Source organism: Mobula birostris, chromosome 2 (genome assembly GCF_030028105.1).
Source record: "Mobula birostris isolate sMobBir1 chromosome 2, sMobBir1.hap1, whole genome shotgun sequence".
In the NCBI taxonomy this organism is placed as follows: Eukaryota; Metazoa; Chordata; class Chondrichthyes; order Myliobatiformes; family Myliobatidae; genus Mobula; species Mobula birostris.
In genome coordinates, this window is record NC_092371.1 from 43,695,967 (window position 1) to 43,720,009 (window position 24,043).

At 42.0% G+C, this 24,043-nt stretch overlaps 1 protein-coding gene across 3 annotated transcripts in view; it reads left to right on the top strand.

The window, feature by feature from the left end:
* LOC140186209 (beta-1,4-galactosyltransferase 5-like) overlaps positions 1–24,043 on the top strand; it is an 85,722-nt gene that overhangs the window by 56,792 nt on the left and 4,887 nt on the right. For all 3 annotated transcript variants that reach the window (XM_072240202.1, XM_072240186.1, XM_072240196.1), the window contains exons 4-8: positions 212–336; positions 12,061–12,177; positions 13,947–14,134; positions 14,509–14,631; positions 17,269–17,370. In XM_072240202.1, coding sequence (XP_072096303.1) covers positions 212–336; positions 12,061–12,177; positions 13,947–14,134; positions 14,509–14,631; positions 17,269–17,370 — 655 coding nt within the window. The remainder of the gene's footprint in view (positions 1–211; positions 337–12,060; positions 12,178–13,946; positions 14,135–14,508; positions 14,632–17,268; positions 17,371–24,043) is intronic.

A 24,043-nucleotide genomic window follows, 5' to 3' on the forward strand; every position in this document is an offset into this window, starting at 1 on the left:
CAGATTGTTGTTAAGCACAAAATTCCTCATTTCGGATGGAGTTGGAAATGAAGCTTACAGTTTGTGGGGTTATTACTGTACTGTACCCCTTTAACTGATTGGCAGAGGAAAGGTTACAAACTTTGTTGAAGATGGTTGGCCCATTGATGCCCTGAGGTCAAGAACAATTTATTTTCTTTTGATAATTGTTGTTTTTGATGTTCCCACACAGAGGGCCCAATCAATGTAAACATGACTGAAATTTCATTGGAGGAAATCCAGGGGTTCTTCAGTAAGGATCCTTACATGCAGATTGGTGGTCATTGGAAGCCAAGGGATTGCATACCTCGTTGGAAGGTAAGATATTTATATTTTGATTATGAAATCATGACCCTTGGTCTTACGAAGAAAAGCTTTATTCACAAAAATCAGCAAAAGAAGCAGGAGTAAACCACACTGGCCTTTCACGTGATGGAACCATTGGGTATCCTGAATGGTCCTTAGCTTTAAGTTCCCTTTCTGAATGATGATATTCTTCGGGTCCAAGTATCCAAAAGTACATATGAAATATTGAACATTCACATGTTTTTGAACTATTTTAACATAGAAATAAATGTACTCAATCAGAATCAGGTTTATCATCACCAGGATGTGACGTGAAATTTGTTAACTTAGCAGCAGCAGTTCAATGCGATACATAATCTAGCAGAGAAAAAAAAATAAACAAATAAATCAATTATGTATATTGAATAGATTACAAACAGTGCAAAAACAGAAATACTGTATATTTCAGAAAAAAAGTGAGGTAGTGTTCAAAGATTCAATGTCAATTTAGGAATCGGATGGCAGAGGGGAAGAAGCTGTTCCTGAATCATGAGTGTGTGCCTTCAGGCTTCTGTACCTCCTACCTGATGGTAGAAACAGAAAACCTACCGCACAATACAGGCCCGTTGGCCCACAAAGCCATGCCGAAGTTACCTGGGGTTACCCATAGCCCTCTGTTTTTCTGAGCTCCATGTACCTGTCCAGGAGTCTCTTAAAAGGCCCTATCATATCCGCCTCTACCACGGTTGCCAGCAGCCTATTCCATGCACTCACCACTCTGCGTTTTTTAAAAAAAAAAGATGCTTACCCCTGACATATCCTTTGTACCTACTTCCAAGCACCTTAAATCTGTGCCTTCTGGTGCTAGCCATTCCAGCCCTGGGAAAAAAGCCTCTGACTATCCACATGTTCAATGCCTCTCATCTTCTTATACACCTCTATTAGGTCACCTCTCATTCTGCCTTACAGGATCTTCTCCATCAACTTACCAACCATTGAAGTAAGTCTCACTGGTCTATAATTTCCTGGGCTATCTCTACTCCCTTTCTTGAATAATGGAACAACATCCGCAACCCTCCAATCCTCCCTAACCTCTCCTGTCCCCATTGATGATGCAAAGATTATCGTCAGAGACTCAGCAATCTCCTCCCTCGCCTCCTACAGTAGCCTGGGGTACATCTCGTATGGTCCTGTTGACTTACCCAACTTGATCCTTTCCAAAAGCTCCAGCACATCCTCTTTCTTATATCTACATGTTCAAGCTTTTCAGTCCACTGTAAGTCATACCTACAGTCGCCAAGATCCTTCCCCGTAGTGAATACTGAAGCAAAGTACTCATTAAGTACCTCTGCTGTCTCTTCTGGTTCCAAACACACTTTTCCACCGTCATACTTGATTGGTCCTATTCTCTCACATCTTATCCTCTTGCTCTTCACATACTTGTAGAATGCCTTGGGGTTTTCCTTAATCCTGTCCACCAAGGCCTTCTCATGGCCCCTTCTGGCTCTCTTAATTTCTTTCTTAAGCTCCTTCCTGCTAGCCTTATAATCTTGTAGATCTCTATCATTACCTAGTTGTTTTTTTTTGAACCTTTCATAAGCTCTTCTTTTCTTCTTGACTAGATTTACAACAGCCTTTGTATACCACGGTTCCTGTATCCTACCATCCTTTCCCTGTCTAATTGGAATGTACCTATGTAGAACTCCATGCAAATATCCCCGAACATTTGCCACAGTTCTTCCGTACGTTTCCCTGAGAACATCTGTTCCCAATTTAAGCTTCCAAGTTCCTGTCTGATAGCCTCATATTTCCCCTTATTCCAATTAAACGCTTTCCTAGCTTGTCTGTTCCTATCCCTCTCCAATGCTATTGTAAAGGAGATAGACTTGTGATCACTATCTCCAAAAAGCTCTCCCACTGAGAGATCTGACACCTGTCCAGGTTCATTTCCCAATACCAGATCAAGTACAGCCTCTTGTAGGATTATCTACATATGGTGTCAGGAAACTTTCTGGAACACACCTAGCAAACTCCATGCCATCTAAACCCCTCACTCTAGGGACATACCAGTTGATATTTGAGAAATTAAAATCTCCCACCAAGACTATCTTGTTATTAGTACACCTTCCTAGAATCTGTCTCCCTATCTGCTTCTCGATGTCTTGGTTACTATTGGGTCATCTATAAAGAAACACCCAGTAGCGTTATTGACCCCTTCCTGTTGCTCCCTTCCTGTTGCTAACTTCCACCCACAGGGACTCCATAGACAATCCCTCCATGTCTTCCTCCTTTTCTGCAGCCGTGACACTATCTCTGATCGACAGTGCCACACCCCCACCTCTTTTGCCTTTCTCCCTGTCCTTTCTGAAACATCTAAAGCTTGGCACTTGAAGTAACCATTCCTGCCCCTGAGCCATCCAAGTCTTTGTAACAGTGAGAAAATGCCCTGGGTGCTGGAGGTCCTTAATAATGGACGCTGCCTTTCTGATATACCGCTGTCTGAAGGTGCCCTGGGTACTTTGTAGGCTAGTACTCAAGATGGAGCTAACTTGATTTTCAACCCTCTGCAGCTTCTTTTGGTCCTGTGCAGTAGCAGTAGCACCCCCACCCCCATACCAGACACTGATGCAGCCTATCAGAATGCTCTCCACAGTACATCTATAGAAGTTTTTGAGTGTATTTGTTGACATGCCAAATCTCTTCAGACTCCTGATAAAGCATAGCCGCTGACTTCCATTCTTTATAACTACATTGATTTGTTGGGACCAGGTTAGATCTTGACATCCAGGAACTGGAAGCTGCTCACTCTCTCCACTTCTGATCTCTCTATGAGGATTGGTATGTGATCCTTTGTCTTCCTGAAGTCCACAATCAGCTCTTTTGTCTTACTGACGTTGAGTGCCAGGTTGTTTCTGAAGCACCACTCCACTAGTTGGCGTATCTCACTTCTGTACGCCCCCTCATCACCGCCTGATATTCTAACGACGATGGTTGTATTGTCAGCAAGTTTATAGATGGTATTTGAGCTATACCTAGCCACACAGTCCTTCATATAGAGAGAGTAGAGCAGTGGACTAAGCACACACCCCTGAGGTGCGCCAGTGTTGATCGTTAGCGAAGAGGATATGTTATTACCAATCCGCACAGATTGTGGTCTTCAGTTAGGAAGTCGAGGATCCAATTACAGAGGGAGGTACAGAGGCCCAGGTTCTGCAACTTCTCAATCAGGATTGTCGGAAGGATGGTATTAAATGCTGAGCTATAGTCGATGAACAGCATCCTGACAAAGGTGTTTGTGTTGTGCAGGTGGTCTAAAGTCATGTGGTGAGCCATTGAGATTGCGTTTGTCATTGACCTACTGTGGCAAAAGGTAAATTGCAAAGGGTCCAGGTCCTTGCTGAGGCAGGAGTTCAGTATAGTCATGACCAACCTCTCAAAGCATTTCATCACTGTCGAGCAACACACATCAAAGTTGCTGGTGAATGCAGCAGGCCAGACAGCATTTCTAGGAAGATGTACAGTCGACGTTTCAGGCAGAGACCCTTCGTCAGGACTAACTGAAGGAAGAGTTAGTAAGAGATTTGAAAGTGGGAGGGGGAGGGGGAGATCCAAAATGACAGGAGAAGACAGGAGGGGGAGGGATGGAGCCAAGAGCTGGTCAGGTGATTGGCAAAGGGGATATGAGAAGATCATGGGACAGGAGGCCCAGGGAGAAAGACAAAGGAGGGCGGAGGGGGGTGGGGACCCAGAGGATGCGCAAGGGGTATAGTCAGAGGGACAGAGGGAGAAAAAGGAGAGTGAGAGAAAGAATGTGTGTATAAAAATAAGTAACAGATGGGGTACGAGGGGAGGTGGGGCATTAGCAGAAGTTAGAGAAGTCGATGTTCATGCCATCAGGTTGGAGGCTACCCAGACGGAATATAAGGTGTTGTTCCTCCAACCTGAGTGTGGCTTCATCTTTACAGTAGAGGAGGCCGTGGATAGACATGTCAGAATGGGAATGGGATGTGGAATTAAAATGTGTGGCCACTGGGAGATCCTGCTTTCTCTGGCGGACAGAGCACTATCGATGTGAGTGCTCCCGGGTGATAGTCATTAAGGCAGCCCACATTATTCTTCTTTGGCACTGGTATAATTGTTGCCTTTTTGAAGCAAGTGGGAACTTCTGCCTGTAGCAGTGAGAGGTTGAAAATGTCCTTGAATACTTCCGCTAATTGGTTGGCACAGGTTTTCAGAGCCTTTCCAGATACTCCATTGGGACCTTCCACCTTGTGAGGGTTCACTCTCTTTAAAGACAGTCTAACATTGGCCTCTGAGATAGAGATCACAGGGTCATCAGATGCAGCTGGGATCTTCACAGCTGTAGTTGTGTTCTCCCTTTCAAAGCGTGCATAGAAGGTGTTGAGTTCAGCTAGTAGTGAAGCATCACTGCCATTCATGCTACAGGTGTCCCCCGCTTTTTGAACGTTCACTTTACGAAACCTCACTGTTACGAAAGACCCACATTAGTACCCTGTTTTCGCTAACAGAAGGTGTTTTCACTGTTACAAAAGAAAGGCAGCGCGCGAGAAAAGCAGCACGTGAAAAAAAGGCAGCGCACGCCCCGAGCAGCCGCTCTCCCCCGGATTCGGAATGGCATTCTCACCGGCATTGCTTAAACACATGCCTGTGAGCAGCCGTTAGCAAGATGAGTTCTAAGGTATTGGAAAAGCCTGAAAGAGCTCGTAAGGGTGTTACACTTAGCGTAACGCTAGACATAATTAAGCCTTTTGATCGTGGTGAACCAAGTAAGGACAAAGTCAGTTTGGCTTGTGGAAGCTGACGAGGATGATGTTGAAGAGGTTTTGGCATCCCATGACCAAGAACTAATAGATGAAGAGCTGATGCAATTGGAAGAGGAAAGGATAACAATTGAAACCGAATGAGTAATGATAAAGTATGACTTCAATTTTGAAAGGGTACGTCGGTTTAGGGGATATTTGCAGGATGGTTTGAGTGTTTACACAGAACTGTATGATAGAAAAATGCGCGAGGCTAAGCAGTCAAGCACGCCTTCAGCAGATGACGAACCTCGACCTTTGACATCGAGGTGGGCAGTCATAGGAGAAGATGAGCTGCCTGCCCTAATGGAAACAGGCGATGAGGTGACACCCCAGTGTCCCACCACCCCAACACCCAGGCCGCGGACAGATACCGATTCGCGGAGAATGCAGCAGCTGCTGGGAGGCACTCAGTACATCTTTAAGAAAAAAGCCGAAATAAATATGCTAATTAATTAGGTACCGCCCGGCACATAATTGTTGGCCTAGATCAGAGGCGATGCAATTGGCAATCGCCTCTGATCTGGGCTGACAATTACGTGCTGGGCGGCACCTAATTAATTAGCTTGTTTATTTGGGCTTTTTTCTTAAAGATGTGCTGGGTGCCTCCCGGCTACTGCTGTACCTCTGCATGCTTCGTGGATTGGTATCAGCTGCCTGTTGGTTGGGGGCCACTGCACCACCCAAACTCCGACGATGCGGTCTAACACACCACCATCAGTGTGCTCCTCACTTTCCCAATTCCGGTAAGTGTTACTACAGGGTACATACATTATTTCTACTTTATATCGGCTGTGTATTTTTACGTGTTATTTGGTATGATTTGGCAGCTTCATAGCTTAAAGGTTACTGGAGAGCGCTTGCACCGTGTTTTTGTCAACAGCGCTTGCGTGAGATTTTCGCTACAGAGAACAGTTCAGGCAATGATTGTAGAGAAGTATTTCTACTTTATATAGACTTTGTATTTATCATATCATTCCTGCTTTTACTATATGTTACCGTTATTTTAGATTTTATGTGTTGTTTGTCATGATTTGGTAGGTTACTTTTGGGTCTGTGAACGCTCACAAAATTTTCCCATATAAATAAATAGTAATTGCTTCTTCGCTTTACGACATTCCGACTTACGAACCATTTCATAGGAACGCTTTACCTTCGGATGGCGGGGGAAACCTGTATTGGGTTTCGCCTTGTAGGAAGTAATGTCTTGCAGACCCTGCCAGTATTGCATCCAATGTCACCTCCAACCTCTTTCAAAATTGTCTCTTCACCCTTGAAATAGCTCTCCGCAAATCATACCTGGTTTTCTGGTACAGCCCGGACTACCAGATTTGAATGTCACAGATCTAGCCTTCAGCAGATGACGTACCTCCTGGTTCGTCCACGGCTTTTTGTTTGGGAATGTACAGCAAGTCTTTATGGGCACACGCTCATCCACACAGGTTTTAATGAAGTCAGTAACAACTGCAGCATACTCATCCAGGTTTGAAGATGGTCCCTAAGTCTAGTCCACTGATTCAAAGCAGTCCTGTAGGCGCTCCTGTGCCTCCGTTGTCCAAACCTTCTTGGTCCTCACTGCTGGTGCTACAGTCTTCAGTCTCTGCCTATACTCAGGGAGTAGAAGTACGGCTTGTAGAGGGAGTAGAAGTTCACATCACTAACTCATTACAGAAGGTTATTCATGTAACTTCTATTGACAAGCAAAGACTGCTGCAATAACTTTATTCTAAGATGATGTAAATTTGTTTCTGCTGTATGCACACTCTTATGGAAAAAGGGCCTGAAGCAAAAGTTTGGGCACCCTGCATGGTCAGTACTTAGTAACACCCTCTTTGGCAAGTATCGCAGCATGTAAATGCTTTCTGTAGCCAGCTAAGAGTCTTTCAATTCTTGTTTGGGGGATTTTCACCCACTCTAGTTCATCCATTCAGTCAAAAGGCTTCTAGTTCAGTGAGGTTCTTGGGCTGTTTTAAATGCACTGCTCTTTTGAAGTCTATCCACAGATGTTCGATGATGTTTAGGTTGGGGGACTGTGAGGGCCATGGCAAAACCTTCAGCTTGTGTCTCTTGAGGTAGTCCTTTGTGGATTTTGAGGTGTGTTTAGGATCATTATCCTGTTATAGAAGCCATCCTCTTTTCATCTTCAGCTTTCTTTACAGCTGGTGTGATATTCACTTCCAGAATTTACTGGTATTCAATTGAATTCATACTTCCCTCTACCAGTGAAATGTTCTCCGTGCCACTGGCTGCAACGCAAGCCCAAAGCATGATCGATCCACCCCCGTGCTTAACAGTTGGAGAGGTGTTCTTTTCATGAAATTCTGCACCCTTTTTTCTCCAAACATACCTTTGCTCATTGTGGCCAAAAAGTTCTATTTAACTTCATCAGTCCACAGGTCTTGTTTCCAAAATGCATCAGGCTTGTTTAGATGTTCCTTTGCAAACTTCTGATGCTGAATTTTTTGGTGAGGACTCAGGAAAGGTTTTCTTCTGATGACTCTTCCATGAAGATCATATTTGTGCAGGTATCGCTGCACAGTAGAACAGTGCACCACCACTCCAGAGTCTGCTAAATCTTCCTGAAGGTCTTTTGCAGTCAAATGGGGGCTTTGATTTGCCTTTCTAGCAATCCTATGAGCAGTTCTCTCGGAAAGTTTTCTTGGGTCTTCCAGACCTCAACTTGACCTCCACTGTTCCTGTTAACTGCCATTTCTTAATTACATTACGAACTGAGGAAACGGCGACCTGAAAATGCTTTGCTATCTTCTTATAGCCTTCTCCTGCTTTGTGGGCATCATTTATTTTAATTTTCAGAGTGCTAGGTAGCTGCTTAGAGGAGCCCATGGCTGCTGATTGTTGGGACAAAGTTTGAGTAGTCAGCGTATTTATAAAGCTTTGACATTTGTATCACCTGGCCTTTCCTAATGATGACTGTGAACAAGCCATAGCCCTAACAAGCTAATTAAGGTCTGAAACCTTGGTAAAAGTAATCTGAGAGCTCAAATCTCTTGGGGTGCCCAAACTTTGGCATGGTGCTGCTTTCTTTTTTTTTACACTCTAAAATTGCAAAAAACAAAAATAATAGAATAATCTTGCTTAAAATTTGAAAAGAGTGTGTCATCTTTAACTTTATGACTTTTGGAGATCAGTTCATCTTTTATTCGCTTAGCTATTCTCAGCAACAGAAATTTTGACCGGGGTGCCCAAACTTTTGTATGCCACTGTATAGCGCTGTTTGGATCAGTGCACTTGTCTTAATCTATTACTAAAAGTGCTCCTCTGTTCAGCTGAGGTGGCATGCATTGGGAGAGAAATATGATTCAGGATTACCAGGATTTTTCATAGGGTACTTTGAGTTACCACAGCTTCCAGTATGTTCAGTTTGACTCGTATTACAGAGCCAGCCTTTCTAATCAGGTTATTGAGCCTGTTGGCAGCACCCATTGCCCCAGCACACCACCACATAGAAGATTGTACTGGCAACATTAGACTGGTAGAACTTGTGAAGGAGAGGCCTGCATACTCCAAAGGACCTCAGTGTCAGTTTGAGCTATCTTGGAAGTGATTAAAGTTGGCAAAACTAAGTTAAGCTTCACTGGGGCCCAAATCTTGAAATACTTCTGCAAAATGGACTGAATGAGCTAGAATTTGATGCAGGTTTAATTAGAAATGAGTTCTTGTGCTGTGCATTATAATTTTGAAACTCAATTTTGGCAACTTCCCTCTGCTATAGCATTTTCCGTAAATAAATTCCTGTGAGTATTGCACAGAGCTCATATTGGCTCTTTTAGCCCACTGAAACTCAGTCATATTAGAAAAATGTAATTTGAGCAATGAACCAGAATTTCCAATTCTTGTAGAGACACATTCAGAAAATGGTGAGTCATATTTCCTTTTGGAGAAATTAGATTATCATGGATGGAGGATCCGTTGCCAGCCCGTGTGGAGTTTTTTTTCTAATCTTCGCAAACAACATTCATAAACTAAAACAGATGAAATGTCATTGTTTTTGCATGTAGTATTCACTGAACTTTACAACCAGAAGAAAATCTCTATAATAACTTCAAAAAACATTTTTCTTAAAATAGCGTAGACCTGTTTCTGCCATTCATTCTCATGCAGTTTCAGAGTAGTATTTATGTTGTGCTTAACCACTGATTCATGTCAGTCAGCAGCAAAAGATTAAAAGGTTGGGCTTTAGCCAGAAGTTAATAGAAATGAACCCCGCCCCCCCCGCCCCTTCAAGTTAGCTATGCTTAAGTGATTGCAGTGTCTTGGAGAAGTATTTATCCCCCAACCCCTTGTACACATAAATGAATATTGCAACCAGGGACTTTGATCAAATTAACGTAAAATTTTTATTTGTGAATCACATGTTCCTTTTTTCACAGTAGAGCCAAAAAAACGCAGAAAATTGTAAAGCATGAACAACTAAAAATTTTAAACTAAAATGTCAGCAGTTCAAACCCCTTTGCTGAGTACTTAGTTGAACCACCTCCACAGCTATTACAGTCAGTAGTCTTTTTCGATATGTCCCTATTAGCTTGAGCAAGATTTGCCCGTTCCTCCTTGCAAAGCTATTTGCATAAACTGTGCCAGGTTAGTTGGAGAGTGTATTTTATAGAAGCAGGTAAAATTATGAAAGGGTAGAGAAGATAAGGCAGGAAATTTGTTGCTACCGGTAGGTGAGACTAGAACTAGGGGACATAGCCTCAAGACTCGGGGGAGTAGATTTAGGATGGAGATGAGGAGGAACTGCTTTTCCCAGAGCGTGGTGTATCTGTGGAATTCTCTGCCCATTGAAGCAGTGGAGGCTACCTCAGTAAATATATTTAAGACAAAAGTTGGATAGATTTTTGCATAGAAGGAGAATTAAGGATTATGGAGAAAAGCCAGGTAGGTGGAGATGAGTCCATGGTCAGATCAACCATGATCTTATTGAATGGTGGAGCAGGCTCAATGGGCCAAAAGGCTTACTCCTGCTCCTATTTCTTATGTTCTTATGAGTGGCAGTGGACAGCAAACTTGAGGTCTTGCCAGAGATGTTCATTGGATTTAAGGTCAGGAATCTGACTGGGCAACGCAAGAACATAAATTTCTTCATTTGAAGCCACTCTGCGGTTGCTTTGGCATTGTGATTTTGGGTTGTTGTCATGGTAAAAGGTGAACTTCCTCCCAGTTTAAGCTTTGGCAGAGACTAGCAGATTTTTATCCAGTATCTCTCCGTATTTAGTAGCATTCATCTTCCCTTCAATCCTGATGAGATTTCCAGTCCCTGATACTGAAAGGCATCCCCATAGCATGATGTACCTCCACCACACAGTAGAGATGGTGTTACCTGGCTGATGCACAGTATTAGCTTTGCGCAACGCCAACCACTTAATATTGAGGCCAAAAGGTTTGACTTTAGTCTCATCTGACCATAAGACCTTTTTCCACATCTTTACAGTAGCTTCTAAGTAATGTTTTGCAATGTCTTTATCAGCAAGGATATGTGTTTTTTTTTAGCTAGGGCATTTTCCTTACCACTCTTCCATAAACACTTTTAGTACAGGGCCTTAGAGATTGTGGAGCCATGAGCTTCATCTCCAGTTACAGCCATCAACTTACTCAGCTCGCTCAAAGTAATTGTTGGTGTCACAGTAATCCCTCTGACATGTGCCATTCTTTTCCACCAACTAAGTTTAAGGCTGCGGCTGCCCTAGGCTATGGCTGTGGTGTCAGTTTTTCCTCTTTTTTTAACCATGGTATGTTCAGTGCCTTTTGAGATGGTTGTGTACCCTTCCCCAGATTTGTGCTTATTTATTATCATTTCCCTGACTTGCCTCAAATGCTTTTTTTTGTCATCATTGTGGTGTGTACTGTTGAATGTCTACCAGACTGTTGGGTCTTACAGACAGAGGAGTTTTTTTTTCATATGAATTCATTGAAAACAAGTGATCTTCTAATTTTCGACGTCAACAAATTGGATGAGTTGGTATTACACTTGAGGGAAGTTAACATAGTAATTGCAAAGGGGATCAATACATTTTCAGCCTCAGGATTTTGGTTTATAATTTTTAGACAATTGTTGACAGGTTTTTGGCATTTTTCTTTTGACTTGATGTGATGCACAATGTTTTGTAGTTTAGCTCAAAAATTCTTACTTCAGTCTATTTTAAACTTAGAAAACAAGACAGTAAAATGTGAAAATTGTTCTGGGCGCTGAATACTTCTTAAGGTACTACCTTTGTTTTAAACAAAGATAATAAAATTGTTGGCTCTCTGTTTGAGGAGGAAGACCCACTGATTTCAGTTCGTCCTTGCATGAATGAGCATTATTTCCATTCAAGCAAGCGATGATGGATGTCAAATTTAACTAAAATCAGATTCCTTTCTTTCCTGTTCCATAAACTAATATTTCTTTCATGTGCCATTTGTTTTTTTCTTGTACCATAGATTGATGTTTGTCATAGATCTATTTTGCTTCCAACTCTTGAATTTTTGTAATGTTTCAGTTTATTTCTGAAGTTTAACCTCTGAACATTTTTTTGCAAATCAGTCAGTTCTGCATTTCTCAAATGACAACACTTTAAATAAATATCCAGCATGTGACGATTTTAAGCACACTTTAATGAAAATTTCATCATTCTAACGTACAAAAATACTCCAATTTCATGATTTACGCATATACAAACCAGTTCTTCATTGTTTGCTATGTCTTGGTAATTTCATAATTTCACACTACATACAGTACTATTTTGATGGATAGTAGAAATTGTGTGCTCATCATATCAATTGCATTTGCAGAATTATTTGTGTACTGAAAATAGCATTGGCAATAATTTGTTTGCAGAGCATTTGGAAGTTAAATGAATTAACCATTCTATTAATACAACCTAACCCATCTTACAGTAAAAACATTTGTTGATGGTATAATTGAATTGCGATATTTCAGGTGGCAATTTTAATCCCTTTCCGCAATCGTCACGAGCATCTCCCTATCCTTCTAAAGCATCTGATTCCACTGCTGCAGCACCAGCGCTTGGAGTTTGCCTTTTATGTCATTGAGCAGGTTAGTGTTTCCTTTCTAATACCTTTAAATGACCTAGAAATTTTCAAGACTCATTTTAAAATTATAACCATAGTCCCGAAAGAATAATAAAAATACATGAATTCAAAGTTGTATCATATTTTAGTTTTTAAAAAAATTCCTGAGTATTGGAATTACATTTTTACAGACTTTTCCTATAACTTGATGGATTGCCATTTATAATTATACTGAAAATTTCATAATTAAAGGCAAAAAAACAAGAGCAGAGGCCTGAAGTAGGAAAAAAAGGAAATATTGGAAAGGCTCATCAGGAGAGGCAGTAACAATGTACAGAGAGACAGGATCAATGTTTCAGGTCAGTGACCTGACTGAAACTTCTGCTAGAAGGCTATTGATCTGAAAGGTTAAAATCTGTTCTCACCTGTATGGATATTGCTTAACCTAATTGTTGCCAAAATATTTAGTTTTTATTCCCATTATTCCATTAAGAAGTGAGTTCCAGGATTAGATCCAGTGATGATAAAACATTAACAATATATTTTAAAATTGGGATTGTATACAGTTTAAAGGGAACTTGAAGGTAGTGGTGTACCTATGATTCTTGTATTTCTGCTTTTGTTCAAATCTGTATATAGTAAATCTGTACTACCCTGAGCTATTTGTAATTATCCATGATATTTTAGAAGATATAAGCAAGTGCTGCTGAACTTGTCACTTGTGATTTGTAAGAGAGAGAAATACTTTGCCACCCATTAGTGCTAATCACAAAAAATTAGACTTTATACAGTTAGTTTCAAATTAAAACTTTTAGTATATGTGAGAGTCGTGTAACCATAGTATCAGTTTCTATTGTGCACAACCCACAGAAGCTGGCAAATCCATCTTGCCAATCTTGCAAGCACACATTCGTATTTTTCGGCTGTGCACTAATTGAGTGCTTCTTGTCTGAGGAGGACCTGTAATGTGAGCTTATCCACAGTGCAGACAAACAGAGTATTTATGAAATAGAGGATTTAGGATGTTCAGAAGAGACAGATGTTCTTGCACATAAATCACTTGAAGGTGCAGCGAGTGATTAGGGAAGACAAATGGTATCTTGGTCTTTATCATGAGAAGATTTGAGTATACTGGTAAAGGTGCCTTCATTTATCGTCTCACAAAAGCCCTGCATATCTGCACTGCATAGTTTGATTTTGGTCTCCAACTAAAAAAAAACATATTTGCTCAGAGTGTAAGAAGACGTGTTTCTGAGTGTGTGTGTGTGTGTGTGTGTGTGTGTGTGTGTGTTGAGGGGGTAAGGGGGTTGCAGCTTTGCTATGTGAGAGCAATTAGGTGGAATTGATCTATATTCTCTGCAATTTTAGCAAAATGAATGGCCATCACCTCCTGAAACTTAAAATTCTTACAGGACTTGACAGGGTAGAGGCAGTGGAGATGTGGCCCATGGCTGTGGTGTCTAATTCCAGTGGTCACAGTCACAACATAATATAAAATGAGAAATGATTTTTTCACTCTCACATATTGGTGAAACGTTGGAGTTCTCTACCTTGGATGGAGGTGTATGCTAAGTTATTCAGTTAATTCAAAAAGAGGGGTTGATTTCTGGGCAGTACGAGAATTAAGACATGTAAGAATGTGATCTGTAGTAGAAGATTGGCATTGACCCTGATAAATGATGGGCCAGGCTTGAAGAGCCAGATGGTCCAACTTCTGCAGCAAATCTTTGTGTTTTTGTGTTAAGGATATTGTGTGTACTTAACAATAATTCAATTATGATTTTCTTTTACTAGGCAGGGTATCACCCATTTAACCGTGCAATGCTCTTCAATGTTGGATTTTTGGAGGCTTTGAAAGATATGAACTGGGATTGCATAATCTTTCATGATGTGGATCACATACCCGAAAATGACCGCAACTACTATGGCTGTGGGGAGATGCCAAGACACTTTGCAGCCAAATTAGATAAATATATGTACCTGTAAGTCCTGTGATTAATCATAAATAGACTTGGTGAGGGGTCCCAGGGAGCTATAAGATTAATTTATTTCCCTTCATTCAAGTCTAATTTTGTGAAAATTAAGTCCATTACATATTTGCTAACTTTATTTTGTGTCGTGCTCTTTGATGATGTGTAATTTGCACGTGCCAGACCTATAAGCAAATGATTTGTTATATTATTTTGAGGTATCTAAAGTAGCGCAAACAGATTTGTGATTACTCATTAATTTTCTTATTTTTTTAACCCTCTCCCACAAGTCTTAAAGTCTTGTTATTTTTTTTGGTTACAGTTAATTTGATTATGATTTCCCCTTCATTGGACTGGATACCATTCATTTAACTTTCTTTTTACAGACTCCCTTACAATGAATTTTTTGGAGGAGTGAGTGGATTAACAGTGGAACAATTTAAGAAAATCAATGGGTTCCCAAATGCATTTTGGGGCTGGGGAGGTGAAGATGATGATCTCTGGAACAGGTTGGTTGAATAAAAATGAGAATTTATTTATGTTACTAATAAGAGTAACTCTCCTTCAATAAATACTATATTGAAGGTAATCTTGAAGCTTAATGCGGTAGGAAAGAGGGTGGAATTTCAAACTCCCCCCCCCCCCCAGTGTTAACAGTGCTCCCTGATGAAACAAAGTCAATGAGCATCAAAGGGAGAATAAACTATAGTAACTAGCATCGTGTCTTAAACAGAGCAGGATGATTCTGGTTGTCAAGTGTCACTTATCCAACTCCAAGGACCACGTTGTAGGTTTTCCTCGGGATCATTCCGAACATCCATTCACCTTCACTTGCTTCACAAATTACCTTGCTTCTATCACCGTATCTGAAATGGTGATATTGTTTGTTGAATGCATGGTTTAATTCCATTCGTAACTTTGCAGCAGCCAATACTTGTATGCTGAACAGGCACAGGCTGGTAAGTGATAGGTAACATAGACATCACCAAGGTGCCAGACAGTTACCATCTCCATTAAAGTAAGGTTGTTCACCTGCTTTTGACATTCAAAGGCAATATCACTGAGCCCTCACTGTCAATATATAGAGATCACCATTGACCATAACACCTGGATCAACCGTGCGAATACTGTGGTCATGCTAAGTCAGAGGCTGTTTATCAAGAGGTCTGTGACTTGTTTTCTGACATAAGTCAATGTTATGGAAAATTCACTACTTGTTTGTTTGGAGGTGTGGTGGGGGGAGTATATTTCAACAGCTCTGAAGAAGCTTGATGCCATCCAGGACAAAGTAGTCCATTTGACTGACACCCTGGCAACCAAAAAAAAACAGCAGCTGCAGTGTGCATACCTTCTTCAAAATATTTAGCAGTTATTCATGCAGCCAATACCTTCAGCATCTTCTAAACCCATAACCCCTGCCACCAAAAAAGACAAAGCTAGCAAGTGTATGGTGGCATCACTATCTGCAGTTAGTTCTCAAGTGCATATCATCTTGATTTTGAAATGTATTGCTGGTTCTTTATTGGCATTAGGTTTGAATCCTGCCGTTCTGTAATTGAGAGTCTGGAGTATTTCATCAAAAATATTGAAGCTGTTCACCGTGATGGTTGACCATCACCTTCTTAAGGACAATTGAGGATAGACAAAAATATCTGCCTAATAAATGGAAATAGCCTTTTCAGAGTCATTCTCACATTGGTATTTGAGAAATTGGAGAGTAACTACTTCCCGATTACACTCTTGCAGCAACCACCATTAGTTTCTTGCCAGTTAATAGCAGATTGTTTGGTATTTTGCCAGTTTGGATATAGAGTTTGTTCTAGACTAGATATGCCAGTGTAATTTTTACTCTGGGTATATATCTGTATTTAACTGTATTGTAATAATTTGATAAAATACAGCTTATTCTGGAATGCAGACTTCAACACTGTAGTTGAGTAATGTCAGGGTCCACAGCCCTTGAAGTACCAAGTGTTCTTTGTCCTTTTGATACTACATATGCTGAATTGAATTGGATGAAGTCTTGCATCTGTATTGGTATGTATGGATCAACTGAAAAAGATCCATTCACCTGAGTACTCCCAGCTGCAAGCAATTACATATGCCTTAGACTTGTCTTTTGCAACCATTCCACGGTGCGACCATCTTTGAAAATGAGTTCACGCCTTCCTCCTGGTTTAATAATTCAGCATCATTTGGATTGATAGAACTAATACACATGATTTAGCTTTTCAGCAATACTTGGGGACATAACAACCCTGTTGATCTGCATTGCTGGTTAAAGCACAGTAGTTAAGATTTTTAACAGGCAATGGAGGAATAGAGCATATTTTATGGCATTTGAGACATTAGTGCAGCTGGTATAATCATGTTGCAGCAGAACAAATATCCCTGCCTACTGAACATGTCAGATCTGGTTTGTGTAATTTAGCTAGCAGGGTTGGTGGTACAGATAATAATCAGTATCCCGAGGAGCAGTAAATATTATCTGTAGTTAATAAATGGCATGTGATCTAATTATTTGGAATCAGTTTAAATAACATAAAAAGAATAAACTAGTTCTCTTCGAAAATTTATAGATGTGAGTGATCAAGTACAGAGGAAAAAAATTCTTTGTAAATTGGCATTGCGTGAGAAGAAGTATTGACCCTCTTATTAGAACCTTTGCTTTAACTTTGGGTCTTTACTTTGGAGTTTCAAACATGTTCTTTGGCAGGATTTGCATTTCTTTTTAATTATCTGAGACAGGCTTGAAAAAATATCATTTTTATAGTAAATTTTCAACTGGAGTGAAGACTGTCCTCTCAAAAGTAGCACAAGATATTAATAACAGTATCAAGTCTGAGAGGAAGAGATCGTACTTGTCTGGGTAGTACACCATTTATACATTCAGATTCATTAGTTTGCTCCTTTCACAAATTAGAGACTTAAGAAAAGTTAATGTACATTGAAGAATGAACCACACAAATATGAAAGATGAGCGACATCTGATATTCTAATAAATTTAGCTGGCGGCAAATTTGAACTTCTCTGAGGGTTGTTGTGGTTGCAAATTTTTCCATAATTTTTAAATTTCTCTTTAATTGAGCACAACTTACAATGAGACAAAATTTGAATAATATTTGGCTCTCCTACCATTTTTACAGGGTGCAGTTTGCAGGCCTTACAGTAACAAGACCAGAGGGTGATTTAGGAAAATATAAGTCTGTTCCTCATCATCATCGAGGCGAAGTGCAATTCTTGGGAAGGTGAGTACAAATTTTGCAACAGTGTGTTTGTCCGTAGTTTTGAGGATTATATTCTGGAAGTGATTGCAAGAAATATTCTTTATTAGTTTGTATACTGTCTTACAATTGAGTAAAATGGTAGTTGATCTTGTAATGACTGACTAACCAATAAAGTAACCAGTAAAGTAAGGAAGAAATTGTTTTAAAATACTGTACCTTGAAAAGTTGTTCAGCCCCAACAACTGTCTTCATATTTTACTGTCTCATTTTCTAAATTTAAAATATACTGGAGCAGGATTTTTTGAGCTAATCTACGAAATATTGCACATCTTATCAAATAAAAAGAAAAATTCCAACACTTGTGAACAATTTACTAAATTAAAACCCAAAATTGTGAGACTGAAAAAGTATTCATCCTCTTCTTAATTACTACGATAAAGTTCCTTGGGTTCAATATATTACTGTACCAACTCGTCCAATTTGTTGATGCAGGAATTTGGAGGATCACCTGTCTTGACCATAAAACCATAAGATATAGGAGCAGAATTAGGCCATTTGGCCCTTCGAGCGTGTTCCACTATTTCTTCATGACTGATCTATTTTCCCTCTCAGCCCTAGTCTGTTGCCTTCTTCCCGTGTCCTTTCATGGGCTGACAGATCAAGAATCTAACAACTTCTGCCTTAAGTATATCCAGTGGCTTGACTTCCACAGCTGTCTGTGGCAACAAATTCCACAGATTAACCACACTCTGTCTAAAGAGATTCTTCCTCATCCCTGTTCTAAATGGTCGACCCTCTTTTCTGAGGCTGTGTCCTCCACATCCACTTACCATATCCAATTTATTGAGGCCTTTCAACATTTAATACATTTCAATGAGGTCACTCCTCATTCTTCTCAATTCCAGTGAGTAGATGCCCAGTACCATTAAAAGTTCTTCATATGACAACCCTTTCAATCCCAGAATGATTTTCATGAACCTCCTTTGAACCCTCTCCAATGTGAGCACATCCCTTCTGAGATAAGGGACACAAAACTGCCCTCAATACTCCAAGTGATTTTTCATTCATGATTTGTAAAGCCTCAACATTACAGTTTTGCTTTTCTATTCTAGTCCTCTCGAAATGAATGCTAATATCACATTTGCATTACTCAGCCTGCAAATTAACCTTCAGAGAATCTTGCACGTGAACTGCCAAGTCCATTTGTACCTCTGATGTTTGCATTTTCTCTCTGTTTAAAAAATAGTCTATGCTTTTATTTCTTCTACCATACCAGTGAATGACCATACATTTCACAACACTGTATTCCATCTGCTACTTTGCCTATTCTCCTAATCTATCTGTTTTCCGATAGCCTCTCTGCTTCCTCAAAGCTACCTGCCCTCCACCTATCTTCTTATCGTCTGCAAACATGGCCACAAAGCCATCAATTGCATCATACAAATCATTGACATATAACCTAAAAAGAAGCGGTCCCAACACAGACCCCTGTGGAACACCACTGGTCACCAGCAGCCAACCAGAAATGGCTCCCTCTATTTCAACTCTTTGCCTCTTGCCAATAAGCCAATCCACCCATCTTCAATCTACGCTAGTACCTTTCCTATAATACCATGAACTCTTAACTTGTTAAGCAGCTTCTTGTGTGGGACCTTGTCAAAGGCCTTTTGAAAAATCCAAGTACACCACAAGCACCAATTCTCTTTTGTCTATCTTGCTTATTATTTCTTCAAAGAATTCCAACAGATTCGTCAGGCAAGATTTTCCATTAAGGAAACCATGCTGACTATCGCCTATTTTATCATGTGTCTCCAAGTACCCTGAAACTACATGTTTAACAATTGACTCCAACATCTGTCCAACCACTGACGCCTAACTTACTGGCCTATAATTTTCTTTGTTATGCCTCTTTCCCTTCTTGAAGAGTGGAGTGACAACTTGTGATTTTTCCAGTCCTCCAGAACCATGCCAGAATCAATTTATTCTTGAAATATCATTGCTAATGCCTCCACAATCTCTTCACCCACCTCTTTTAGAACCCTGTGTTGTATACCATCTGGTCCAGGTGATTTATCTACCTTCAGATTATTCAATTTCCCAAGAATCTTCTCGTTAGTATTAGCAACTTCACACACTTCAGCCCTCTGGCACTCTCAAACTTCTGGCATATTGTTAATGTCTTCCACAGTGAAGTCTAATGCAAAATACTTCACTCAGTTCATTTTCTTGCCTCCCCTCACCCTCCGCGGTCCGATATCTACTCTTGCCTTTCTTTTATACTTTATATATCTGAAGAAACTTTTGCCATTCTCTTAGATAATATTGGCTCGCTTACTTTCCTTCTTTATGACTTTTTTAGTTGCTTTCTGATGGTTTCTAAAAGCTTTCCAATCCACTAAGTTCCCACTCATTTTTGCTCTATTATATGCCATGTGGCTTTTATGTTGGCTTTGACTTCTCCTGTCAGCCACGGTTCTGTCATCCTGTGTTTAGAATGCTACTTCATTGGAATGCACCTTTCAAATTGCTCCCAGAAATACCAGCCAGTGCTACTCTGCAGTCATCCCTGCTAGTGTTCCTTTCCAATCAATTTTGTCTAGTTCCTCTCTTATGCTTCTGTAATTCCCTTTACTCCACTTTAATACTGACTTTAGCTTCTACTTCTCAATTTTCAGGGTGTATTCTATCCTATTAATGATCATTCGTCCCTAAGGGTTCCTTTACCTTAAACTCTCTAATTGATTCCAGTTCATTGCACAACCCCCAAACCCGAATATCTGATCCCCTAATGGGCTCAACCACGACCTGCTCTAAAAACCCATCTCATAGGCATTCTAAAAATTGACCCTCTTGGAATCCAACACCAACCTGGTTTTCCTAATCTACCTGCATACTGAAATTTCGCACAACTATGGTAACATTGCCCTTATGACATGCATTTTCTATCTCCTTTTGTAATTTGTAGACCACATCTTAACTACTGTCTGGGGGTCTGTATATATAAGAGTAAAAAGACTCTTTTTACTCTTTTGTTCAATCCACAGTGATTCAACACCATCTGTTCCTTTATTACCTCTTCCTAATGATTTGATTTCATTGTTTACCAGCAGAGCCATGCCACCTCCTCTTCCCACCAGCCTGTCCTTTCGACACAATGTGCATCCTTGGACAGTAAGCATCCAGCTATAATCTTCTTTCAGCCATAATTCAGTGACGTCTACAACATCATGCATACCAATGTGTAACTGTTTACAAGTTCATCTACCTCATTGCGTACACTGCGTGCGTTCAAATGTAACACCTTCAATACTCCATCACCTTTTTCAATTTTGTCTGCCTTTTACATTGCAGCTCATCCTGTTGACTGCAACTTTGCCCTATCATTATCCTCTTGCTAGCAATCTCGCTACACACTTCTTGTTTGAAAACAAACACCCCACCCTCAGCACTTATCACTCCAGTTCGCAACCCCTACCAAATTAGTTTAAACCCTCCTGAACAACTCCAGCAAACCTGCCCCCAAGGTTATTGGTTCCCTATGAGTTCAAGTGTAACCCTTCACTTTTGTATGGGTCTTATCTTCCCCAAAAGAGTTGTCATTGATCCATAACTGTGAAACACTAAATTTTCAATTAATTCATAATAGTAAATACCCCTTCTCTCTGTAAGGTGCAACAGTTTGGTAGATTTTCAACAGTGCAAACTAAAATGAGGTAAAAGAACTTTCAAGACAAGTCAGGGAAATGTTAATAGAGAAGCCCAAATCTGGGGAAGGGTACAAGACCATCTCAAAGACCCTCAACATACCTCAAGCTCAGTGCAGTCCATATTAGAAAAAATGGAATAATATGAAACCTCAGCTATACTGCCTAGATCAGAGAACATGGTCGCCAGAGAAGAATGGCACTTAAAAGAGAGGCCACTGAGACGCCAACAATTATTCCGAGTGAGCTGCAGAAGTCAATGGCTGCAACTGCAGATGAAATTTTATGTATGCACAATCTGTAAGGTTTTGCAAAAAAGGTATTTATGGAATACTGTCAAGGACTTTTAAGTGTGGATGGTGTTCAGTCAGAGACCCTGACCTGGAGTTATACTCAAACTGGCTCTTTTGTGGTGGTGGGGCCCACTCTTGATGGCTCACGACCAGCTGGTTTTTGAAATCCCAAAGATGTGGGCTAGAAGACAAGCACGCCTTTGGGGTTCAGAGGCTCCACAGCCCCATGCTCAAGCTGTCTATATACCAGTACTGCTGACTGAAGCATCGCGGGAGTAACAATATCAGCAACAGAGGATCAGCTGTTGAGGGCTCTGTACTTGGGAAATCAATCTCCCTCTGTCTATCTGTCTCTCTCTCTTTCTCTCTCTATCTGTCTGTCTCTCTCTCTCTCTCTCTTTGTTTATCTCTGTCTCTCTCTCTCTCTCTCTCTCTCTCTCTCTCTCTCTCTCTCTCTCTCTCTTCTCTGCCTGCCTGTCTGTCCCTCTCTCTCTGTCTGTCAGTCTGTCTCTCTCTCTCTATTTCTCTCCCCCCCATCTCTCTCTCTCCCTCCCTCCCCGTCTCTCTCTCCCTCCCTCCCCGTCTCTCTCTCCCTCCCGCCCCGTCTCTCTCTCCCTCCCTCCCCGTCTCTCTCTCCCTCCTTCCCCGTCTCTCTCTCCCTCCCTCCCCGTCTCTCTCTCCCTCCCTCCCCGTCTCTCTCTCCCTCCCTCCCCGTCTCTCTCTCCCTCCCTCCCCGTCTCTCTCTCCCTCCCTCCCCGTCTCTCTCTCCCTCCCTCCCCGTCTCTCTCTCCCTCCCTCCCCGTCTCTCTCTCCCTCCCTCCCCGTCTCTCTCTCCCTCCCTCCCCGTCTCTCTCTCCCTCCCTCCCCGTCTCTCCCTCACTCCCTCCCCGTCTCTCTCTCCCTCACTCCCTCCCCGTCTCTCTCTCCCTCACTCCCTCCCCGTCTCTCTCTCCCTCACTCCCTCCCCGTCTCTCTCTCCCTCACTCCCTCCCCGTCTCTCTCTCCCTCACTCCCTCCCCGTCTCTCTCTCCCTCACTCCCTCCCCGTCTCTCTCTCTCCCTCACTCCCTCCCCGTCTCTCTCTCCCTCACTCCCTCCCCGTCTCTCTCTCCCTCACTCCCTCCCCGTCTCTCTCTCCCTCACTCCCTCCCCGTCTCTCTCTCCCTCACTCCCTCCCCGTCTCTCTCTCCCTCACTCCCTCCCCGTCTCTCTCTCCCTCACTCCCTCCCCGTCTCTCTCTCCCTCACTCCCTCCCCGTCTCTCTCTCTCCCTCACTCCCTCCCCGTCTCTCTCTCTCCCTCACTCCCTCCCCGTCTCTCTCTCCCTCACTCCCTCCCCGTCTCTCTCTCCCTCACTCCCTCCCCGTCTCTCTCTCCCTCACTCCCTCCCCGTCTCTCTCTCTCCCTCACTCCCTCCCCGTCTCTCTCTCTCCCTCCCTCCCTCCCCGTCTCTCTCTCTCCCTCCCTCCCTCCCCGTCTCTCTCTCTCTCCCTCCCTCCCTCCCCGTCTCTCTCTCTCCCTCCCTCCCTCCCCGTCTCTCTCTCTCCCTCCCTCCCTCCCCGTCTACCTCTCTCTCTCCCTCCCTCCCTCCCCGTCTCTCTCTCCCTCTCTCTCTCTCTCTCTCTCTCTCTCTCTCTCTCTCTCCCTCCCGCCCCGTGTGTGTGTGTCTCTCTCTCTCTCTCTCTCTCTCTTCCCCCCCCAGCAATCTGTCTGTATCTCTCTCGCTCTCTTTCCCCCCTCGCGCTGTTCCCCCCCATGCTGTGTCTCCCCCCTCGCTTGCTCTTCCCCCTTCACTCTCTCCCCCCCCCCCATCTGTTCATTACTGATTTTTGAAGTGGAGAATTCAAGAAGAAGTGATGTGGCGGACTATTATTGCAGGTCAGTGAGTTGTTGTGCCTTTCCTCTCACTGTGGAAAGGGAATTGTTGAATTGTCGGGTGAACAATTTTTGTTGTACTGCAGTTCATGGTCTTTCTTGCGGTGGCCTTTGCTTTTGCTTGGTTGGTGGAAGGTGCTGAGGTTTTTTTTGCTGAAGTAAGAGGAGGAGGGGTTTTCTGCTGCTGCTTGTGCATGGGAGGGGATGTAGGGAGGACTTTGTAGCTCTAATAATTTTAACTGTCACTCATTCTTTGCTGTACTCTTTTGCTTTCATGGATCTCATAGTCATACTTTATTGATCCAGGGGGAAATTGGTTTTCGTTACAGTTGCACCATAAATAATAAATAGTAATAGAACCATAAATAGTTAAATAGTAATATGTAAATTATGCCAGTAAATTATGAAATAAGTCCAGGACCAGCCTATCGGCTCAGGGTGTCTGACCCTCCAAGGGAGGAGTTGTAAAGTTTGATGGCCACAGGCAGGAATGACTTACTATGACACTCTGTTTTGCATCTCGGTGGAATGAGTCTCTAGCTGAATGTACACCTGTGCCCACCCAGTACATTATGTAGTGGATGGGAGACATTGAGCAAGATGGCATGCAACTTAGACAGCATCCTCTTTTCAGACACCACCGTGAGAGAGTCCAGTTCCATCCCCACAACATCACAGGCCTTACGAATGAGTTTGTTGATTCTGTTGGTGTCTGCTACCCTCAGCCTGCTGCCCCAGCACACAACAGCAAACATGATAGCACTGGCCACGACAGACTCGTAGAACGTCCTCAGCATCATCCAGCAGATGTTAAAGGACCTCAG